Source organism: Rhinolophus ferrumequinum, chromosome 6 (genome assembly GCF_004115265.2).
Source record: "Rhinolophus ferrumequinum isolate MPI-CBG mRhiFer1 chromosome 6, mRhiFer1_v1.p, whole genome shotgun sequence".
Taxonomy (NCBI): Eukaryota; Metazoa; Chordata; class Mammalia; order Chiroptera; family Rhinolophidae; genus Rhinolophus; species Rhinolophus ferrumequinum.
This window is the reverse complement of record NC_046289.1, coordinates 45726379-45744062: the sequence shown is the minus strand read 5'-3', so window position 1 is coordinate 45744062 and position 17684 is coordinate 45726379. Positions and strand designations below refer to the sequence as shown.

Sequence of the window (17684 nt, the reverse complement as noted above, 5' to 3'; positions counted from 1 at the left end):
CCTTATAATTTATTTTAAAGTCATAAAAAACTAGTCTCCCTTAATTACTCTTCTCTGTTAGTATAATCTTTTATCCTTTTAGATTCTCACCTGTTTATTTTCCAGTTGAAATTTAAAGTAATTTTGTCGATTAAAAAAAATCAATTTCAGATTTAGATTAATCCCTGTACTCACTGTACTACTGTAAACTAATTGGAGATAATTAACATGTTTTCAGTAATTAGTCTTCCCACATAGAAGACAGTATCTACATGTTCAAATAATTTAAATTCTGCCAACAAAGTTAAACTTTAAAATTGATTAAAAGGGAGTTTAGAAAACAGAATAAAACCATCCATATTCCTACTCCCACAGATATTCTTTTTTATTTACTGTATACCAATCTTTTAAAAATTACCTACCTTAGTACAGTTAGAATTATAATATGCATATCATATTGTGCCCAGATAATCACGAGCATTTCTGTGTTGCTGCATAGCTATTGATGATGACATTTAGTCTGATTATGGAGCTGTCATAATTTATTAACCTCTTTAACTATGGTATGGCATCAAGTTTCCTTGCCAATACACGCAACACATCTTAATTCATGCATGAACTTTTCTTTTGGAAAGATTCCTAGAAATGGGAATTTGAGGTCTAATATTGTGAACATCTTTCTAAGTCTTGATATATAAACCAAATCACTTCCTAAAAGTCTCATGCCGATATGCAGAGCCACTGCAGTGCACGGGCCACCTGTTTCTCACTCCTCTAACCAACATTGTATATTAGATTTTAAGTTCTCTCCCAATTAAAAAAAAAAGTCCATAATTTACATTAGGGTTCATTCACTGTTAGTGTTGTACATTTTATGGGTTTTAATAAATACAAAGGGTGACAAAAAATGTATACACATTTTAAGAAAGGAAAAAGCTATTAAAATTATAATACTCAATATATACCGATATCAAAAGATGAATACAAGTCACGTGTGACTTTGTAATTACAAGAGATGCTCAAAGTGGTTACCATCAGCGCCCAGACACTTCTGATTATGGCGAGCTACTGCTGAAGCAACGTTGACTGAAGTGTCCACTTGGGTACATTTTTTTGGTACCCCCAGTATGTAATGACATGTATCCACCATTATAGTATCATACAGAATATTTTCACTGCCCTAAAAATCCTGTTCTTTGACTATTCGTCTCTATCCATCCCCCACCAACCTCTGGCAATCACGATCTTTTTACTGTCTCCATAGTATTGCCTTTTCCAGAATGTCATACAGTTGGAATTATATAGTATGTAGCCTTTTTGAGATTGACTTCTTTTACTTAATAATATGCATTTACGGTTCCTCCATGTCTTTTCATGGCTTGACAGCTCATTTCTTTTTAGCGCTGAGTAATATTCCATTGTTTGGATGGACCACAGTTTATCCATTCATTTACTGAAGGACATCCTGGTTGCTTCCAAGTTTCGGCAATTATGAATAAAGCTGCTATAAACATCCATGTGTGGATTTTTGTGTGACATCAGTTTTCAACTCCTTTGGGTAAATACCAAGGAACATGATTGCTGGCTCACATGGTAATAGTATGTTTAGTTTTGTAAGAAACTGCCAAACTGTCTTCCTAAAGTGACTACCATTATATATTCCCAGCAGCAATGAATGAGAGGTCCTGTGGCGACACATCCTCACAAGCATTTGGTGCTGCCAGTGTCCTGGCTTTTAGCCATTCTAGTAGGTGTGTACATCACTGTGTTTTTATGGAGCACTTTTTTACTTTCTGTCACTACAAGATGCTCCAGATTTATACTATATATTTCCTGCCTCTGTGCTAGAATCAGCCATTTCTTCAAGAAGCACTGGTACCTTTTATTGGAGAATGTACCTACTGCTTTTTTCGCATAACTATATCTTTGAGCTCTTTCCATATAAGTATATGTACTTAAAAACATCCTCATTCTTTTAGCTGTCTAGTAGTCCATTACATGGATAGACCATAATTTATTGAATTGTCTCCTATATAAATGTAGGTTCTAATCTTTTGCTATTACAAAGAACACTGCAACAAAAATCTCTACTTATATCATTCCATATATGTGGAAGTATATCTGTAGAATAAATGTTTAGAAGTAGATTTGTTGGGTCAAAGGGAACATGCATTTGTACTTCTTATATATATTTCCAAATTGCTGTCTGTATGGACTATATCAATATACAAGTTTGGACAATTAAGTTCACGAACTTGTTGCCCTGATGTTGCTAAACCTTTCTGATATCAGAGGGATTATTCATTATGAATTTGTACCAACTGGACAGTTAACCAAGTTTACTATTTGGAAGTGCTGAAAAGGCTGCGTGAAAAAGTTAGACGACCTGAACTTTTCACCAACAGTTCATGGCTCTTGCATCATGACAATGCACCAGCTCACACGGCACTTGTCTGTGAGGGAGTTTATAGCCAGTAAACAAATAACTGAATTGGAACACCCTCCCTACTCACCTGATCTGGCCCCTATGACTTCTTTCTTTACCCAAAGATAAAGGAAGACATTTTGATGACATTCAGGACATCAAGGGTAATACGATGACAGCTCTGATGGCCATTCCAGAAAAAGAGTTCCAAAATTGCTCTGAAGGGTGGACTAGGTGCTGGTGTCAGTGCATAGCTTCCCAAAGGGAGTACTTCGAAGGTGACAGTAGTGATATTCAGCAATGAGGTCTGGAGCACTTTTTCTAGGATGAGTTCGTGAACTTAATTGTCAACCCGTATAGTCACTCCACGAGTATAAGATGCTGCCTATTTTCCCACAGCTTTGTCAAACATTTGGCCAAACTTTTGGATGTGTGCCAATCTGATGAGGGAAGAATTTTATCTCCATGTAATATGAATTTGCATTCCTCTTAAGGGTCTTCTCTATGCCCTTTTCTATCAAATGTCTGTTCATGTAGCCTTTGACCATTTTTCTCAAAAATACTGATTTTGTAATTATTTGTTGGAATCTGTTGAAGAACATCTGGATTGTTTCCAGATTGGGGTGACTATGAATAAAGCAGCTATGAACATTCATGGACAGGTTTTTGTATGAACATAAATTTTCATTTCTCTGGGATAAATGCCAAGAATGAAGTTGTTAGGTCCTATGGTAATTGCATATTTAGTTTTATAAAGAACTTCAAAACTGTTTTTCCAGAGTGGCTGCACCATTTTACATTCCCACCAGCAACATATGAGTAATCCAGTTTCTACATATTATTGTCAATATTTGGTGCTGTCGCTACTTTTCATTTTAATCATTCTGATAGGTGTGGAGTGTTACCTCATTGTGGTTTTAACTTGCACTTCCCTTGTGGGTAATGATGTTGAATATCTTTTCATGTGCTTATTTGCCATCTGTATATGCTCTTCGGTGAAATGTCTAGTCATGTCTTTTGCTCATTTTCTAAATTTTTATTTGTACTGTAGAGTTTTGAGAGGAGTTCTTTATATATTCTAGAACTAGCCTTTGTAAGATATGTGACTTGCAAATATTTTTTCTTGGTCTGTAGCTTGTCTTTACATGCTCTTTTTTTTTTTTAAAGACACCAAAGATTTTTTTTTTAATCTTTTTTTTTGTTTTACAGGACTTTTTTTATTGGGGAACAGTGTGTACTTCCAAGACTTTTTTCCAAGTCAAGTTGTTGTCCTTTCAATCTTAGTTGTGGAGGGTGCCGTTTAGTTTCAAGTTGTCCTTTCAGTCTTAGTTGTGGAGAGTGCAGCTCAGCTCCAGGTCCAGTTGCTGTGCTAGTTGCAGGGGGCGCAGCCCACCATCCCTTGCGGGACTCGAGAAATTGAACTGGCAACCTTGTGGTTGAGAGCCCACTGGCCCATTTGGGAATCGAACGGCAGCCTTCGGAGTTAGGAGCACGGACGGAGCTCCAACCGCCTGAGCCACCAGGCCGGCCCCTACATGCTCTTAACAGGATCTTTTGTAGAGCAAAACATTTTTAATTTGATGAGGTCCAATTTGTCAATATTTTTCTGCTATGGATCATAATTTTGGTGTCAAATTTAAGAACTCTGCCTAGTCCTCGATCCTGAAGTTTTCCTCCTATGTTTTTTCTAAAAGTTTTATAGTTTTATTTTAAGTCAGTGATCCATTTTGAGTTAATTTTGTATAAGGTGTGAGGTTTCAGTTGAGCCTCTCTCTCTCTCTCTCTCTCTCTCTCTGCCTTTCTGCTTGTGGAAGATCAATTGCTCTGACACCATTTATTGAAAAGGCTATCGAACATTTCTCCATTGAGTTGCTTTTACACTTTTGTCAAAAGTTAGTTGGACATAATTGCTTGGGTCTTTCCACCCGCCCCCCCTTTTAGCATACTATTCACACGGTTTTGCAGCATTTCATAAACTTTTTATTTTAGAATATATTTAGTTTCACATAAAAGTTGCAAAGGTAGTGCAGAGAGTTCTCATATCATACACCCACACCCAGTTCCCCATTAGTGTAGTCCATTTTACGTTAATATGGTATATTTGTTATAATCGATGACCAATGTCAATACATTATTACTAAAATCCATACTTTATTCAGATTCTTTAGTTTCTACCTAACGTTCTTTTTCTGTTCCAGATGAAGAGTAGTGGAGAAGGGAAATGACTTGCCCAAAGTCACATAGTGAGTTGCTGGCATAGCAAAGTCTCAAACTTGGGTCTTCAGGTTCCCACCTAAGGCTCAGTTTTGTACTGCAGGGATTCAGGCTTTGGGGCTGTAAATGCCTCAAGCCACCCTCCAAACCCAAAAGCACAATGTATACCCCTCCCTAGTCCCATCTCCTAGCACCCACCTGCAGCTGGGCAGCCCTGGGAGGGACCAATCAGTTGATCCGTGTCTCTCCCCTCAGCAGGGTGCCTCTCCAATTCACCTGGCTGTGAAACACAACTTCCCTGCCCTGGTCCAGCTCCTCATCGATGCCAACAGTGACCTGGATGCCATCGACAATGTAAGTGGCTGCAGGAACCACACGGGCCCCATGGAGCCTCTGAGCACCCTTCCCGTCTGGCGGGGCCTGGCTCCCATCTACTAGCACCGCCCAGAGCTGAGGAATTGCTGTTTTAGCTTGTAAAAAGCTCTTTGAATATGTGTTGAAGGTAACATCATTTTATTAACTCTTCCCCTATTTTGAACATGTTGGTTGTTTCCAAGTTTTTGCCATGATATACATATAACACTGCAGTAAACATCTTCTTACATTTAACCTTTTCCTTTCTTTTTTTTTTTTTTTTTTTTTTTTTGCCTTAGGAAAAAATTCCCAGGGCAGAGGGGACTGGGCAGTCTTGTGTAATAACAAGAGGCCTCCAAGTCCTGAAGGTGTGACCTGTTGGGAGCTTTTTAAAATCCTCCTCCCTACAACCCACCTCCCAACCATATAGTCCTCAGTGCTGGTACTCACAACCACTAGCGGTAGAAAGCAATTTGGCAGGATATATCCTATATCATTAAAATGCTCAGTATTTGTATGTCTGAGAATTGAGCTTCAAGAAATATATTAAGAGCTCATGTACAAAGATATTAATTGCAGTACTGTTTATCAGTCTTCAATTTGAAAATGATCCAAAAATTTAATAACAGTGAAGTGGTTAGGTACAGACAGACTATTGTGGAGCTATTAAAAATGGTGTTGATCAGCGTTTATACTATATGGAAAGTATTACGTTAGGTAGAAAAATAGATGCACAATGTATATACAGGATGATCTCAAATACGTAAAGCCATAAAACTAACACTCTGCATTAAAGAAAAGACTATAGAAGAGATATACTAGGATCATTACTGAGGTTGACTTAGGTGGGCTAGCAAGTGGTCGTGTTGCTTTGTTCTCTCCGCTTCTTTGTTCTCTGCTGAGTATTATGTTCATGATTAAACCCAGTTTATCTTCCCTTATAACTTCTTAGAGAAACTTTATTAAAGCCCAGCTGGGAATGTACCCACCTTGGTCCTGTCTTGACGCTGAGCCTGAGGCCACCCCTCCATGCTTTTCTGCTACCCTGTCCCCTTGGCTTCTTCTGCAGAGGCAGCAGACACCGCTCCACCTTGCTGCAGAGCACGCCTGGCAGGACATAGCAGAGATGCTCCTGGTCGTGGGGGTTAACTTAAAGCTGAGAGATAAGGTACCTCTGCTCACAAGCAGCCTTCCTTTCAAGCTCCCTCTTTTCCAGAGACCCTGATGCAAATGCCTCCTGCTCTCAGGGTGTCAAAGCCTCCCATCCCTTACATATCAGCTCAAAGGCAGCCTCCTCCAGGAAGCCTTCCTGCCCCTCCTCCACCTTCCCTGTCTCCTCGGAGGGCCCTCAGCACTTGGCATGCCTGTCATGCAGGGACTCTAGTCCCGCTCCCCGTACAAGAATGCAGGTTATGGTGAGGCCAAAAAGGAACACCAACGGAGCCATGGATAGGGGGTTCATACCACTATACTCTCGCTGGCGGCTGGGTTGGAGACACAGGAACCAGGAGCCACATGATCCACAACCTGCCGTCTGCTTCTCTGCCAACCAACCCACCAACTAGCCACGGCAATTATATTAGTGGCTAATGGCTAACCGGTAATGGCTGATGGGCAACGAGTCACAGCTGATGGCCATCTTCTACCCGAGCCAGCACCTTTCCACGTGAGGCCGAGAGCCTGGAAACTGCTCTCCTGGCTCTGTCCCCACAATGCCCCCTCTCCTCGTCTAGGCCTGTGATATGGTTGTCTTCTGTTTTATGGCCCTCATCAGACTCTAAGCACCTTGAGGTACCCGGTGGGCAAGGGGCGGGGGAGTGAAGAGAGGAGCAGCCATCACCATGCGACAACCCCTCCCTGTAGGATAGGGCTGAGGGAAGGCTCCCAGCCCATCATACCTCGGAGGCAGCTAACCTCCTCAGGTGGCTGGACGTCCAGGATGAGTGAAGACTTGACAGGAGGCTGAGGAGGTCTCAGGCTCATGAGGGAAAGGGTGTTCGTACACGTGGCCCAGTAAGGCCAGCCCTTGGGATGTTGTGAGAAGGGTTGGGGGCACGACCAGGCCCTGAAGCTCGGCCTGGAAAGGCTCCCCTGCTTTGAGCTGGGCCCCAGGGCAGCAAACTCGGAGAGGAGCTTCCCATCTCCCCACAGGTCCTTGGGGGTGATGGAGGCGAGCACTGTACAGGACGCTGGGAGCCAAGGGCTGGGAGCCCGAGGGAAGGCGGGCGAACGCTTCACAATCAGCCCAAGCCTCATCTCTGGGCCTTGCTTACATCTGAGAAATGGAGCTGGTAACAAGTTATGCAGGCTGCGATTCATAAACTCTTAAAGGCTTTCTAAGTTCTAAGGAAACACAGGAGGTGGTGGCTGGCATTATTATTATTACCATATTCGTTCTGTGATTTTTCCATCTCTCTCGTCATGCCCAGAAAGCCTTTCTGTTCTCCAGTGTAGACTGCTGGAAACTGCTTTCTTTGGGCAGCAGGGTTTGTAGTCAGTGCCAGAGGCCACCCTACACCCCTCCTGTAGACAGTCTAGCTGCCCTTTTCGCTTCTTACTTGCAGCAAGGAAAAACCGCCCTGGCAGTGGCCGCCCGCAGCAACCACACCAGCCTGGTGGACATGATCATAAAAGCGGATCGTTTCTACAGATGGGAGAAGGTACTGAGACCCTGTGCTTGGTCTTTCCACGTTGGAAAGGGAGCGGCTTTGGCTTCAGGTGGAGCTGGCTTTGACCAATTCAGGTGCCCCTCAGTTTCCAAGGGGGTGATAATCTCTGCCTTACCTACCAACAGAGTTGTTTGTAAGGGTCTGCGGGGGGAGGGGCACCCAAACCACAGTGAAACGAGGCTGACAGAGGTCCATGCCAGTGTGGAGAGACTACTGGACATTACTGCCACTTTTGGTTGATGGATGAATGCATGCATGCATGGACAAAGAGATGGCCAGTTGGTTCCAGCTCACTGCCATCTCCAGGTGATTGGAACTGCTGCTTGGGGTGTTGTGTTCAGGGAACTTTCTGAGCCCAGAAGGAAAGTGTGTTGGGATTGATTAGTGATGTCTTCTGTGGAATTGGGAAAGAGTGGCTTATGGAAGGCTAAGCATTTACTATGCTTGTTGTCAGCAATGGGGGGTGGGGAATTTTTTTGGTGTCTGAGGGTTTTTGTTTGTTTGTTTGTTTGTTTTCTAAGTAGGGCGCAGCTCACCATAGAACCAGCAACCTTGGTGTTATTAGCACCACGCTCTAACCAACTGAGCTAACTGGCCACCCCAAGGGTTGTTTTTATACACAGAAAATAATTTTTACATTTACTTCAGTTTTAAAAATTAATACTCAATATACTACAAATTTAAAAGCTAACTTTCCTTAAACTTTTAAATTCATTTTATAAATCTTATTATTCTATTTATATAACCGCATTTCCCCAAAAATGAGACCTAGCTGGACAATCAGCTCTAATGTGTCTTTTGGAGCAAAAATTTATATAAGACCCGGTCTTATAGTAAAATAAGACCGGGTCTTATATAATATAATATAATATAATATAATATAATATAATATAATATAATATAATATAATATAATATAATATAATACAATACAATACAATGTAATATAATGTAATATAATGTAGTGTAATGTAATGTAATGTAATATAATATAATACAGGATCTTATATTAATTTTTGCTCCAAAAGATGCATTAAAACTGATTGTCCGGCTATGTCTTGTTTTCGGGGAAACACGGAACCTAGTAAATTTTAACAGTCACTTTCAAGAAGCCTTTGGATTAGTGTTTGGTCCCAATGTTTAAACTTAATTAAACTACAATAAACATTTTAAACTGAATGAATAAATTTAATATGCTAGATTTTCATTTTAAGCATTTCAAATGCTTCCTAAATCTTAAATTCTCCTAGCAAATCCAATAAATTAAATCAACAAATAAAGCGAATTTCAAACATCTTAGACATTCTAATATTGTTTACAAACTTAGCAAACTTCTCTTACACCTCTCAAGTAAAAAAAATCACTATTCCAAAATCAGTTGATGGATAACAAATTTCAGTAGGAATCATAAGATGTTCTCTTTCACTGACAGGTTAGATCCTCACAAACATTACAGCCCTTTTGCAACAGATGACTCCTAAATGTAACCCCAAGATATGAATATCAAGCATTTGATGAAATGATTCATCTCTGAGATTAATTTTAAACCACCTCACTCTTTAAAAGTTCTGAACAGTAAGGCAGAGGTGCAGTTAGAATCACAAATTCCCCCTCCTTACCCTCAGGCCAATTCAATCGGAATCTCTGGCCTGGGGACCAAGCGTCAGTAGTTCTTAAAGCTCCCAGATGATCGCAATGTACAGACGCAGCTGAGAACAGTGCTCTAAGGAACTGGTTTTTAACACTCCAGGTGACAGCCAAGCTCCCAGTTCATCACCTCACAGGTGACTGGCCACTGTTGACCAGGATGGAACTTGCAGACATCAGGGTGATTTTTCTCACCATGAGCTTTTAACAACTGTAACTCTGCCTTTACTCCTTTATTTAGGCTTTTGTGGGTTTCATTTATGCTATTACATAATTCTTTTGTAACCTCTCATTTTATCCCCTGCGTTGCATAGAAAGAATTCTGTAACCCCACCCATAACCAGTTGGAATTCAGCAAGTCCAGTGCCTGGTTCTTGGTTTGCTTGGTGTCAGCCACAACTGCTGAGTCATTCTGCTGAAAGCTGTAATATAGAAACACAGAAAAAAGAGAGGAATTGGGAAGCCTCCCTGGAAGAGGTGTCATTTGGGTGGTCTTTTGACTGTGGCAATGGAGTTGAGGGGCAGGGAGGCAAAGCAAGGAATTCTGGATGGAGGAACAGTGTGAGTAGCTCGGGTTCCTGAGGTTAAGACAAAGAATAGAGGCAGACACCAGAGCAGTGGACAGTAAGCCCCAGGTCCCAGTCCAGCATCACAAGGGAGAGCCTGGCAGGGATTTCCCTGAGACGGCTGCTGCACTTTTGGGATCTGCCCCACAGGACCACCTCACCTGCAGGGACCCTAGTGACCCATCTGCGAAAAACTTGACCTTTAAGCAGGACCATCAGCAGGAAACACAGCAGCTGCGCTCTGTGCTGTGGCGACTGGCTTCCAAATACCTACGGCCCCACGAGTGGAAGAAGCTTGCATATTGCTGGGAGTTCACTGAGGCCCACATCCAGGCCATCGAGCAACAGTGGACAGGTACCACCTGGGCTTGGCACCCTAGAGCAACCAGCGGGCGGAGGGGTTGGCGCCCTTGAGGTGTGTTCAGTTTTCTGTGCTTCTGGTGGAAAAGCCTGTGGCACCCACAGCCCAGCCACATGAAGCCACATGTCATTTCCAGCACACCGAGTGCTTTTTCATTCCTCCCGGCCTTTGCACAGGCTGTGTGCCCTCTGCCTTTCCCTCCCGATTGACCTATAAACTTCACGTTCTTCATGAATCAGCTGGAGCTGATATGCATCATTCATACATGAAACTAAAGGCACTCCCAGTAAAAAGCAAGGAGCTGCTGTCGCCACTATTATTTAACATCTGTTTGGAAAATTTGGCTCTGGTACTAGGGCATGAAACAGAAACAGAAATAAGGAGTACAAATATTGGAAAGGAAGAGAGAGATTATCAGATGCTATAATTATATACACAGGAAGTCCAGAAGAATCAATTGAAAAACTCTTAGAATAAAATAATGCAATGAAATGGCTAAATATATGATAAAATGCACAAACACCATGGTATTTGTATTATTCGTTAACCTATAAAAGAAGATTTGGGTACGTGGAATGACATTTTGTATTCCCAGCTAGAAAAAAAGTGTCATGTAGATATTGATTTTTCCCAAAGTAGATTAAAACTTTGGTCCAATTTTAAATGAGTATAAGAGGTTTCTAAAACTTGACTAAGGATTTCTACAGTTCACCTGAAAGAATAAACGGGGTATATATAAATGAATATGCTGAGAAAAAAAGTAAAGAGAGTCTAACCCAACCAGACTCAACCATTTATAAAGTTAAAATAATTGACATAGAGAGATACCTGACACAAAAATATGCAGACCAATTAGTGGAATAGAACAGGGAGTACAAAAGTGAACTCTATTACAGATGAGAACTTCCGTAGATGGTAAAGGAGCTCCAGTAAATTATGGGGCTGGAGGCAAGGGCTAGTGAATAAATGGGTCAAACGGAACTGCCCCACGAAAGGCAGCACCATGAGGAAGCACCTGCTGAGGGCCAGAAAGTCAGAGGACACAGTGAAAGACTGGCGTGGACCTGTTGGCTGTGCCTGAGTGTGTGCGTGTGTGCGTGTGTCTTCAGCTGGGAGAGTGGACCTAGTCACAGAATTTAATACCAGGTCAACTCTACTACCTGCCCTGAAGAGAGCAGGCACTTATTTTCCAAACATGCTTGTATGTTGAAATCACTTGAGAAGCTTCAACACCACTCAGTGCCCAGGCTGCACCCAGACCCAAGTATGTTGGAATCTCGGGGGGTCAGGGGAACCCAGGTATCAGTGTAACCTAAAACTTTCGAGGTGTTCCCAATGAGCACTTAGCGTTGAGAACCCCTGATGCAGGGAAAGAACATGGCCAGCTCTGTCTGACTGAGCCAGCTCATCTGTAGAATGGGCCAGCATGCAAGGCACAGACCACTGTGAGCAGCTAGGGATGAAACATACAGTCGAGGGCATCGTGGTATCACAACAATGAGTGCCAATTATTGCTCTCTTAGGAGTGACACCAACAGCATGCATGGTGGGTGCTCAGGAGAAAGCCTGGGGCTGGGGAGGTTCAAGAGTCCCCAACACAAAATCCCGGCCCCCACCTCATCTGAGGCCGCTCCTCCCCTCCCCTCTCGATTTCTGGGCTGAGCTCCGCGGGAGCATGGGAGAAGGTCCTGGTGTTCAACAGGCGGCACAGGGCGGCATAGGCATGCTCAAGCCTGGCGCATGCTAAGTGGGCTCCTTCTCCCTCTCTGTTTCTCCTTCATGGTCCTCAGGCACCAAGAGCTACCAGGAGCATGGCCACCGGATGCTGCTCATCTGGCTGCACGGTGTGGTCACGAAGGGTGAGAACCCCAGCAAAGCGCTCTTCGAGGGCCTCGTAGCCATTGGCAGGAGGGACCTGGCTGGTAAGAGTGTCCCCTGCCCAGCTCCAGCTCAGGGCAGCCCGGGGCCCCAGGGTCAGAGCTCCATGGCCCCACTGGAATGTGGTAGGGCCTTCCAAGGGCTGCTCAAACTACAAGGTCAAGAGCTGACTGTGAACCTTGCAGATCCCTTGTCCTAGCTCTGCTTCCTTCTGGAACTCAGGTGGAGCCTGGGGCAAATCACTGTGCCTCCTGGCGCTGGGTTCTCCATTTGCGCAATGAGGACATGGCCCAAATGATTCCGACGAACTCACAGTCCTAAAACCACTGACACTACAGTCTCTTCCCCTCCAGCCCTCTGTACTTTGATTTTTTTTTCTTTCCAGTTTGGAATGAGGCTGGAACAGACTGCAGAGGTCTTTTCACAAACATTAAGACATGTGGGCCAGAACTGGCTTAATAGGAGTTGAACCAGTCAGATCTGGTCAAATAAAATTTCCGAGGCCACACCAGTCTTTGAATCCTAGCTATTAAATGGGTTTAATAAATGGGTTTTCTAAATAAATTAAAAAAAAAGTGTTACTCCCAAAATCCTGGTTTGGAATTCAGGGAACCATCAGGCAAGTGGGATAAAAGGTTCTAGTACTAATCCCTCATTAAAAACAAGGTCAGCCCATGATGACAAAGCCTTAATGTCCATTAAAACACATAATGTCCACTGGCGTGGTGCTTTCTGAAATGCCACAGGATGTGGCATCCGGCAGTCTCCAATGGTAATGAAGTCTATGTTGGTGCCATGGCAACAAGGAAGAACATTGATAGCATCTTCTTGAGGGCAAACAGGAAAGCTCGTGGCACAGCTACAGGCAAGGTAGGGAGAGTCATTTCAGAGTAAAGGAATTGGGTGTGACTTTTTAATTTTTCCAAAATATTCTTAAATATTATTGTTGCTGCTTCTTTTAGCACAAATTCTGGCAGCCAATTAAAACCTAAAACCAGCCCTGTGACACAAAGCTTAGGCAACATGAGGCAATAGGAATCTTGTCTTTTGCAGAAAGCATCAGGAAGAAAGCAAATGCCGACCTGAGTGCCCCCAGGAGGTGCACAGCCATGTAACCGGAGGCGCTGGACCTTCAGGAGCGTGGGACCTTAGAGCGCGGGCACCAAACAAAAGATGACCACCATTAAGGGCTTTAAAAAAAAAAATCACTGTTAACAGACCTCCAGCTGCTTCTACTGAAACACATAGTCATGCAGGCCTAGAAAGGCAAATGCAGGAGCCTGTCTCAGGTTTTATAGGGAATCCCTTCCCACAGATGTGGTCCTTCACATCTCTCAGCTCACTTTCATCTCCGTCATCTCAGAGCCTCACCACAGTTCTCTGAGGTACAAGGGGCATCTTTTCAGAGAGGACATGGGCTCAGGGTGGATAAGAAGCTAATTAAGTGGTGAGATCAGGTGCCAAAGCCAGCATCCGTCTCCCCTACCTGGTGAAGGGCTCCATCCATCACTTACAAAATGGACCGTCCTTAACTCAGTCACTGGCTTTTAGGAATGCTACTTACACCACAGCTGTGACTGCTCCCAGGTTGATTTGTACACTTGGACAGTTCCAGGAGGCACACACTCTGATTTTTCCCTCCTGTTTTATCGTTGTTTGAAGTTTTAAAACTTTTTATTTTGAAATCATTTCAGACTGACAAAAAAGTTGCAGAAATAATACAAAGAATTTCCAAACAGTTCTCACAATACAGCTTCCCCAAAGATTCACATCTTACATAACCATAGTATACTTTCCAACACCAGGAAATGAACATTGATACAATACTATTAGCTTATCTTTAGATCTTATTCAATTTTTAAAATTTCAGCCATTCATGTCCTTTTTCCAGACAAGAATTCAGCCCAGGATCACACCTTGCATTTAGTTGTCATTCTTCTCCTTTTTAATAGCACCATACAAAGGCTTGGCACTAGCCCCCAGAACTTTCTGGGACGGTGGGGCTGATCTGGATCTGTGCTACAAATGTGTTTGCCACTAGCCACCTGTAGCTCCTGAATACCTGAAACGTGGCTAGTGGGACCAAGAAACTGAGTTTTACATTTTATTTAATTTTAATGATTGGAAATTTAAACAGGCACCTGTGGCAAGTGGCAACCGCATTGGACAGCACAGCTGATCGGGAGTTTTGCCTTTAATTCAGGTGCCAGGCAAGCACAGAGCACTGCATGGTTCAGCCAAACCAGTAGGAGAGTGTGGTTCCAGAGAAATGTGACTCTGCAAGTTTCACAGTATCACAGCGTGTAGAGAATTATCTGTGCAAGAAGCCTAGAAGTTCTGTCTGAAAGCTGTTTCTGTCTAATTTGAGCTCTCTTGCATGTGGCACAGTTGGCTGTGGCCCGTTGAGGAGCCCACATCTTAGAAAATCTCCCACAAAGTTACCCATTGGGCGTGAGCCCTGGGAAGGAGATAGAATAAAAATCATTTGAGCTGAAAGAGGATTCAGCGATCACACCTGGATGATGGCAGTTCAAATGGTACAATCCTCCGAAAGGCAATTTCACGGTATCTACCAAAATTACAAATACATTTTTACCCACTGAGCCAACACTCCCCCATCTAGGAATTTATCCTACAGATCAACCTGTAAACATTATACCAACGCTAATGCAAGTCAATACAGGGAAACTGTGCCGTGGAGAGGAGTATATAGGAACTCTGTGCTATATGTTGTATTTTTAAACTAAAAAAAAAAAAAGTCTTAATAAAAAGAACCCTAAAATTTATGAAAAGAAAGAAAAAGAGGCTTTGAAACCAGCCCATTTTATCGTCAGGTGGTCTGGGAGGTGGGCCTTGCCGGGGGTCTCACAGGCTTTGGATTCAGACGCCAGCACAGCACGCAGCCTCCATACCGCGTGGCGCCCTCCCTCTGCATGTGCTGTGTGGAGGTGGAAAACGCCTCTTCCATTTGTGAAAGTTTTTTTTTTTTTCCACACAGGACTTAGATCATTCCTCTGGATGAATTTTGCACAATGAATTTTGTATGTTTTTTCAAGACAAAGCAAGTTCTTAAAATAAAATTGAAATGTTGAAATAGCTGTCAAATTCAATACCCGTTTCTTTCGTTTGGGAGATTTATGGCAATCTTTCAAATCAGACAAGCTGTTGTGGATTGGTTCTGTGGAACCACAATCGCTCAACTCACCACCAGCAATCCATATTTACTGAGTGTCTTCCGTGCCAGGCAGTCTGCTGGGAGCCGCGACGCAGAGCTGAGTAGCCCACAGTTCCTGCCCTCTGGAAGCTTGAGGCCTTGGGGGTGGGGGGTCGGGGGAGCGTGGGGAGGGGGCTCGGATACCAATAACGGAATATAACGCAGTTGGTGCTATAACTGGTGTACGCAGAGAACGATGGGATTTATTCTTCCTTGGAGAAGGTAAGGGGTAAGAAGGTGAGAAACTCAAAGACTGAGTAGGCAAAGCACATTCCAGGCAAAAAGCACAGTCTGCAATGTCACGGGGGTGGGGGGGTGGGGGGGGAGGTGTATGTTTGGGGAATGGTGTGGCTGGAACACAGGAAGCACGGAGGGAGGAGGGAGGAACTGGAGGGGCAGGGGGCTGTGAGGAGCCTGGTGTGCAGAAGGCCTGGCCATTTCGCCCTCTGTGAGACTATTCCAGCAGGTACGATTATACCAGCTCCAGAGCTCCCCACCCAGTCGGCCGGTGCTTGGTTGGGCCTGGATCACAGCTCAACTTCTCCCTCTGCCCAGTCCATCTTCCTTACACAACTGTTCTTCCTTTGATCCTTACTAAACATCCTGCACCCGAAGTTTCATCTCAGCATCTGCTTCAGCCTGAGACATGGGGGTGGAGAGATGGGGGTGGGGTCTAAGATGGCTGAATCTAGCTGGGGAATCTGAGTAACAATGACACTGGGAACTGAGATGATGGGGTTTGGGAGAGAAGGGGCAGGTTTGGGCAGGGGGGGACATGGTTGTGGCTTTTGCCAGTAGAGTCTGAGGTGCCTTTAGAAGACTGGCCTAATAGGTCTGAATAGACAGTCAAGGCCAGCACTCAAAATCATCAGGGCTGGAAATGGCAGTAATCAGGGTATAGAGCCTGGGAGCAGTTAAAGCTGTCAGGGGGCATGGCTCACACTGGGAGAATTTGAAAAGAAAGTCGAGGGCAGTCCCCCGCAGTTCATTACTATACCAGGTGAGGTGGGGGCTGCTGACCATGTGTGGCATGGACCTGCCCAAAGGAGGCCCCTGCTTGCTGGGAAGTCAAAACACACACAGTGAAACTATGGCAGCCTCCAAGAAGCCTCAATGCTAATAGTTAAAAACAGCAAGCCCTGCCTTCACGGTTTACCAAGTGCTTCCGTAACTCAGGACACTTGTCAAGTCACAGGAAGAGAAGACACTGTGGCCCTCATGGAAAGATCCCTGGCCTTAGGGACAGTCCGACCCAATTTGGCATTCCAGCGCCTCTCCTTACTGAGTGATGCCAAGCAAGTCTCTGGACCTCTCCCAGTCTCCGTGACTTGACCTGTAAAGTTTAAATCAGGGTTGTGGTGGGGATGAAATCTGTAAAGTACAGCCAACTCAATATACTGAAAACTTAAAAGGGAATAATGCTGATTTTATCTAAATTGTACCTAAGAAAAACCAAATAGTTGGGGAGGGAGTGTATGTGTATTAATCAGCAAACTCCAGGTAATAGATGCAGAATGATAAAAATTAGAGTACTGTCACTGTTCTGTAACCTGATGACGTGATGCTTCTCTGCAATGATCAGCCGTGGCAGAGAAACTTTCAGGGGACTTTTCCAATGACTAGATCGGACCAAAAATACCTGAACCCACTGAGCAGTCTCAACAACTTAGAGACAAACAGACGCTATGTGCCTCGTAAGGTGTCCCAATGGGAAGCACACACCTCCGCCTATGAAGCATTTCTGCCAGAAAGATCAAGATCAAACCTAATCAAGCCTCTAGATATACCTGCCAGTTTATGGGAAATATCAGGGACAGAGAAACAAAGAACACCACAAGGCCGCAATCAGCCAAATCCAGACTGGTGAAATCTGTTGGGCAAATGAGCCTGTTTCGACAAATGGCAAGAAAAAAAAAAAAAAAGGGAGGAGGAACTTATACTTTAAGAGATTTAAGAGACATTTCAATCAAATGCAAAGTATGAACTTTGTATGAAAACTGATTAGAACAAGTCAATTGTAAAAAGACATTTATGAAATAGTTAAGAATGGGAACATTAATTGGATATTAGATGATATGAAGGAATTTTTGGTGAATTTTTAAGTGTGATTATGAAGTTATGGGTATTTTCTCTCTTGAAAGTCCATATTGAAATATTTACAGATGAAATGATACAGTATCAGAAATTGCTATAAAGTAATCCAGTGATGGAAGTATGTGTCGAAGAAGTGAATGTAGGGTGAGAGATAACACAAGACTATAATTTTTGAAGTTGGGTGATGGGAACATAGTTTTCTCTATGTGTATTTAAAATTTTGCACTGAGGGGGCAAAAAAAAAAGGTATTAAAAGTACCTGGCACACAGAAGCAGCTCAATAA

The 17684-nt window shown here is 43.4% G+C and overlaps 1 protein-coding gene across 16 annotated transcripts in view; it reads left to right on the top strand.

The window, feature by feature from the left end:
• Positions 1-15202, top strand: part of ANKDD1A (ankyrin repeat and death domain containing 1A) — a 38495-nt gene extending 23293 nt beyond the window's left edge. For 7 of the 16 annotated variants that reach the window (XM_033109315.1, XM_033109309.1, XM_033109307.1 and 4 more), the window contains 6 exons: positions 4874-4972; positions 6042-6140; positions 7537-7632; positions 10004-10208; positions 12005-12136; positions 13146-15202. In XM_033109315.1, coding sequence (XP_032965206.1) covers positions 4874-4972; positions 6042-6140; positions 7537-7632; positions 10004-10208; positions 12005-12136; positions 13146-13207 — 693 coding nt within the window. In that variant the 3' untranslated portion in view covers positions 13208-15202. Of the gene's footprint in view, positions 1-4873; positions 4973-6041; positions 6141-7123; positions 7499-7536; positions 7633-10003; positions 10209-12004; positions 12137-13145 lie in introns of those variants that run through there. The other 9 variants (XM_033109316.1, XM_033109310.1, XM_033109308.1 and 6 more) reach the window with 6 other exon arrangements.
• The last annotated feature ends 2482 nt before the right edge of the window (positions 15203-17684 follow it).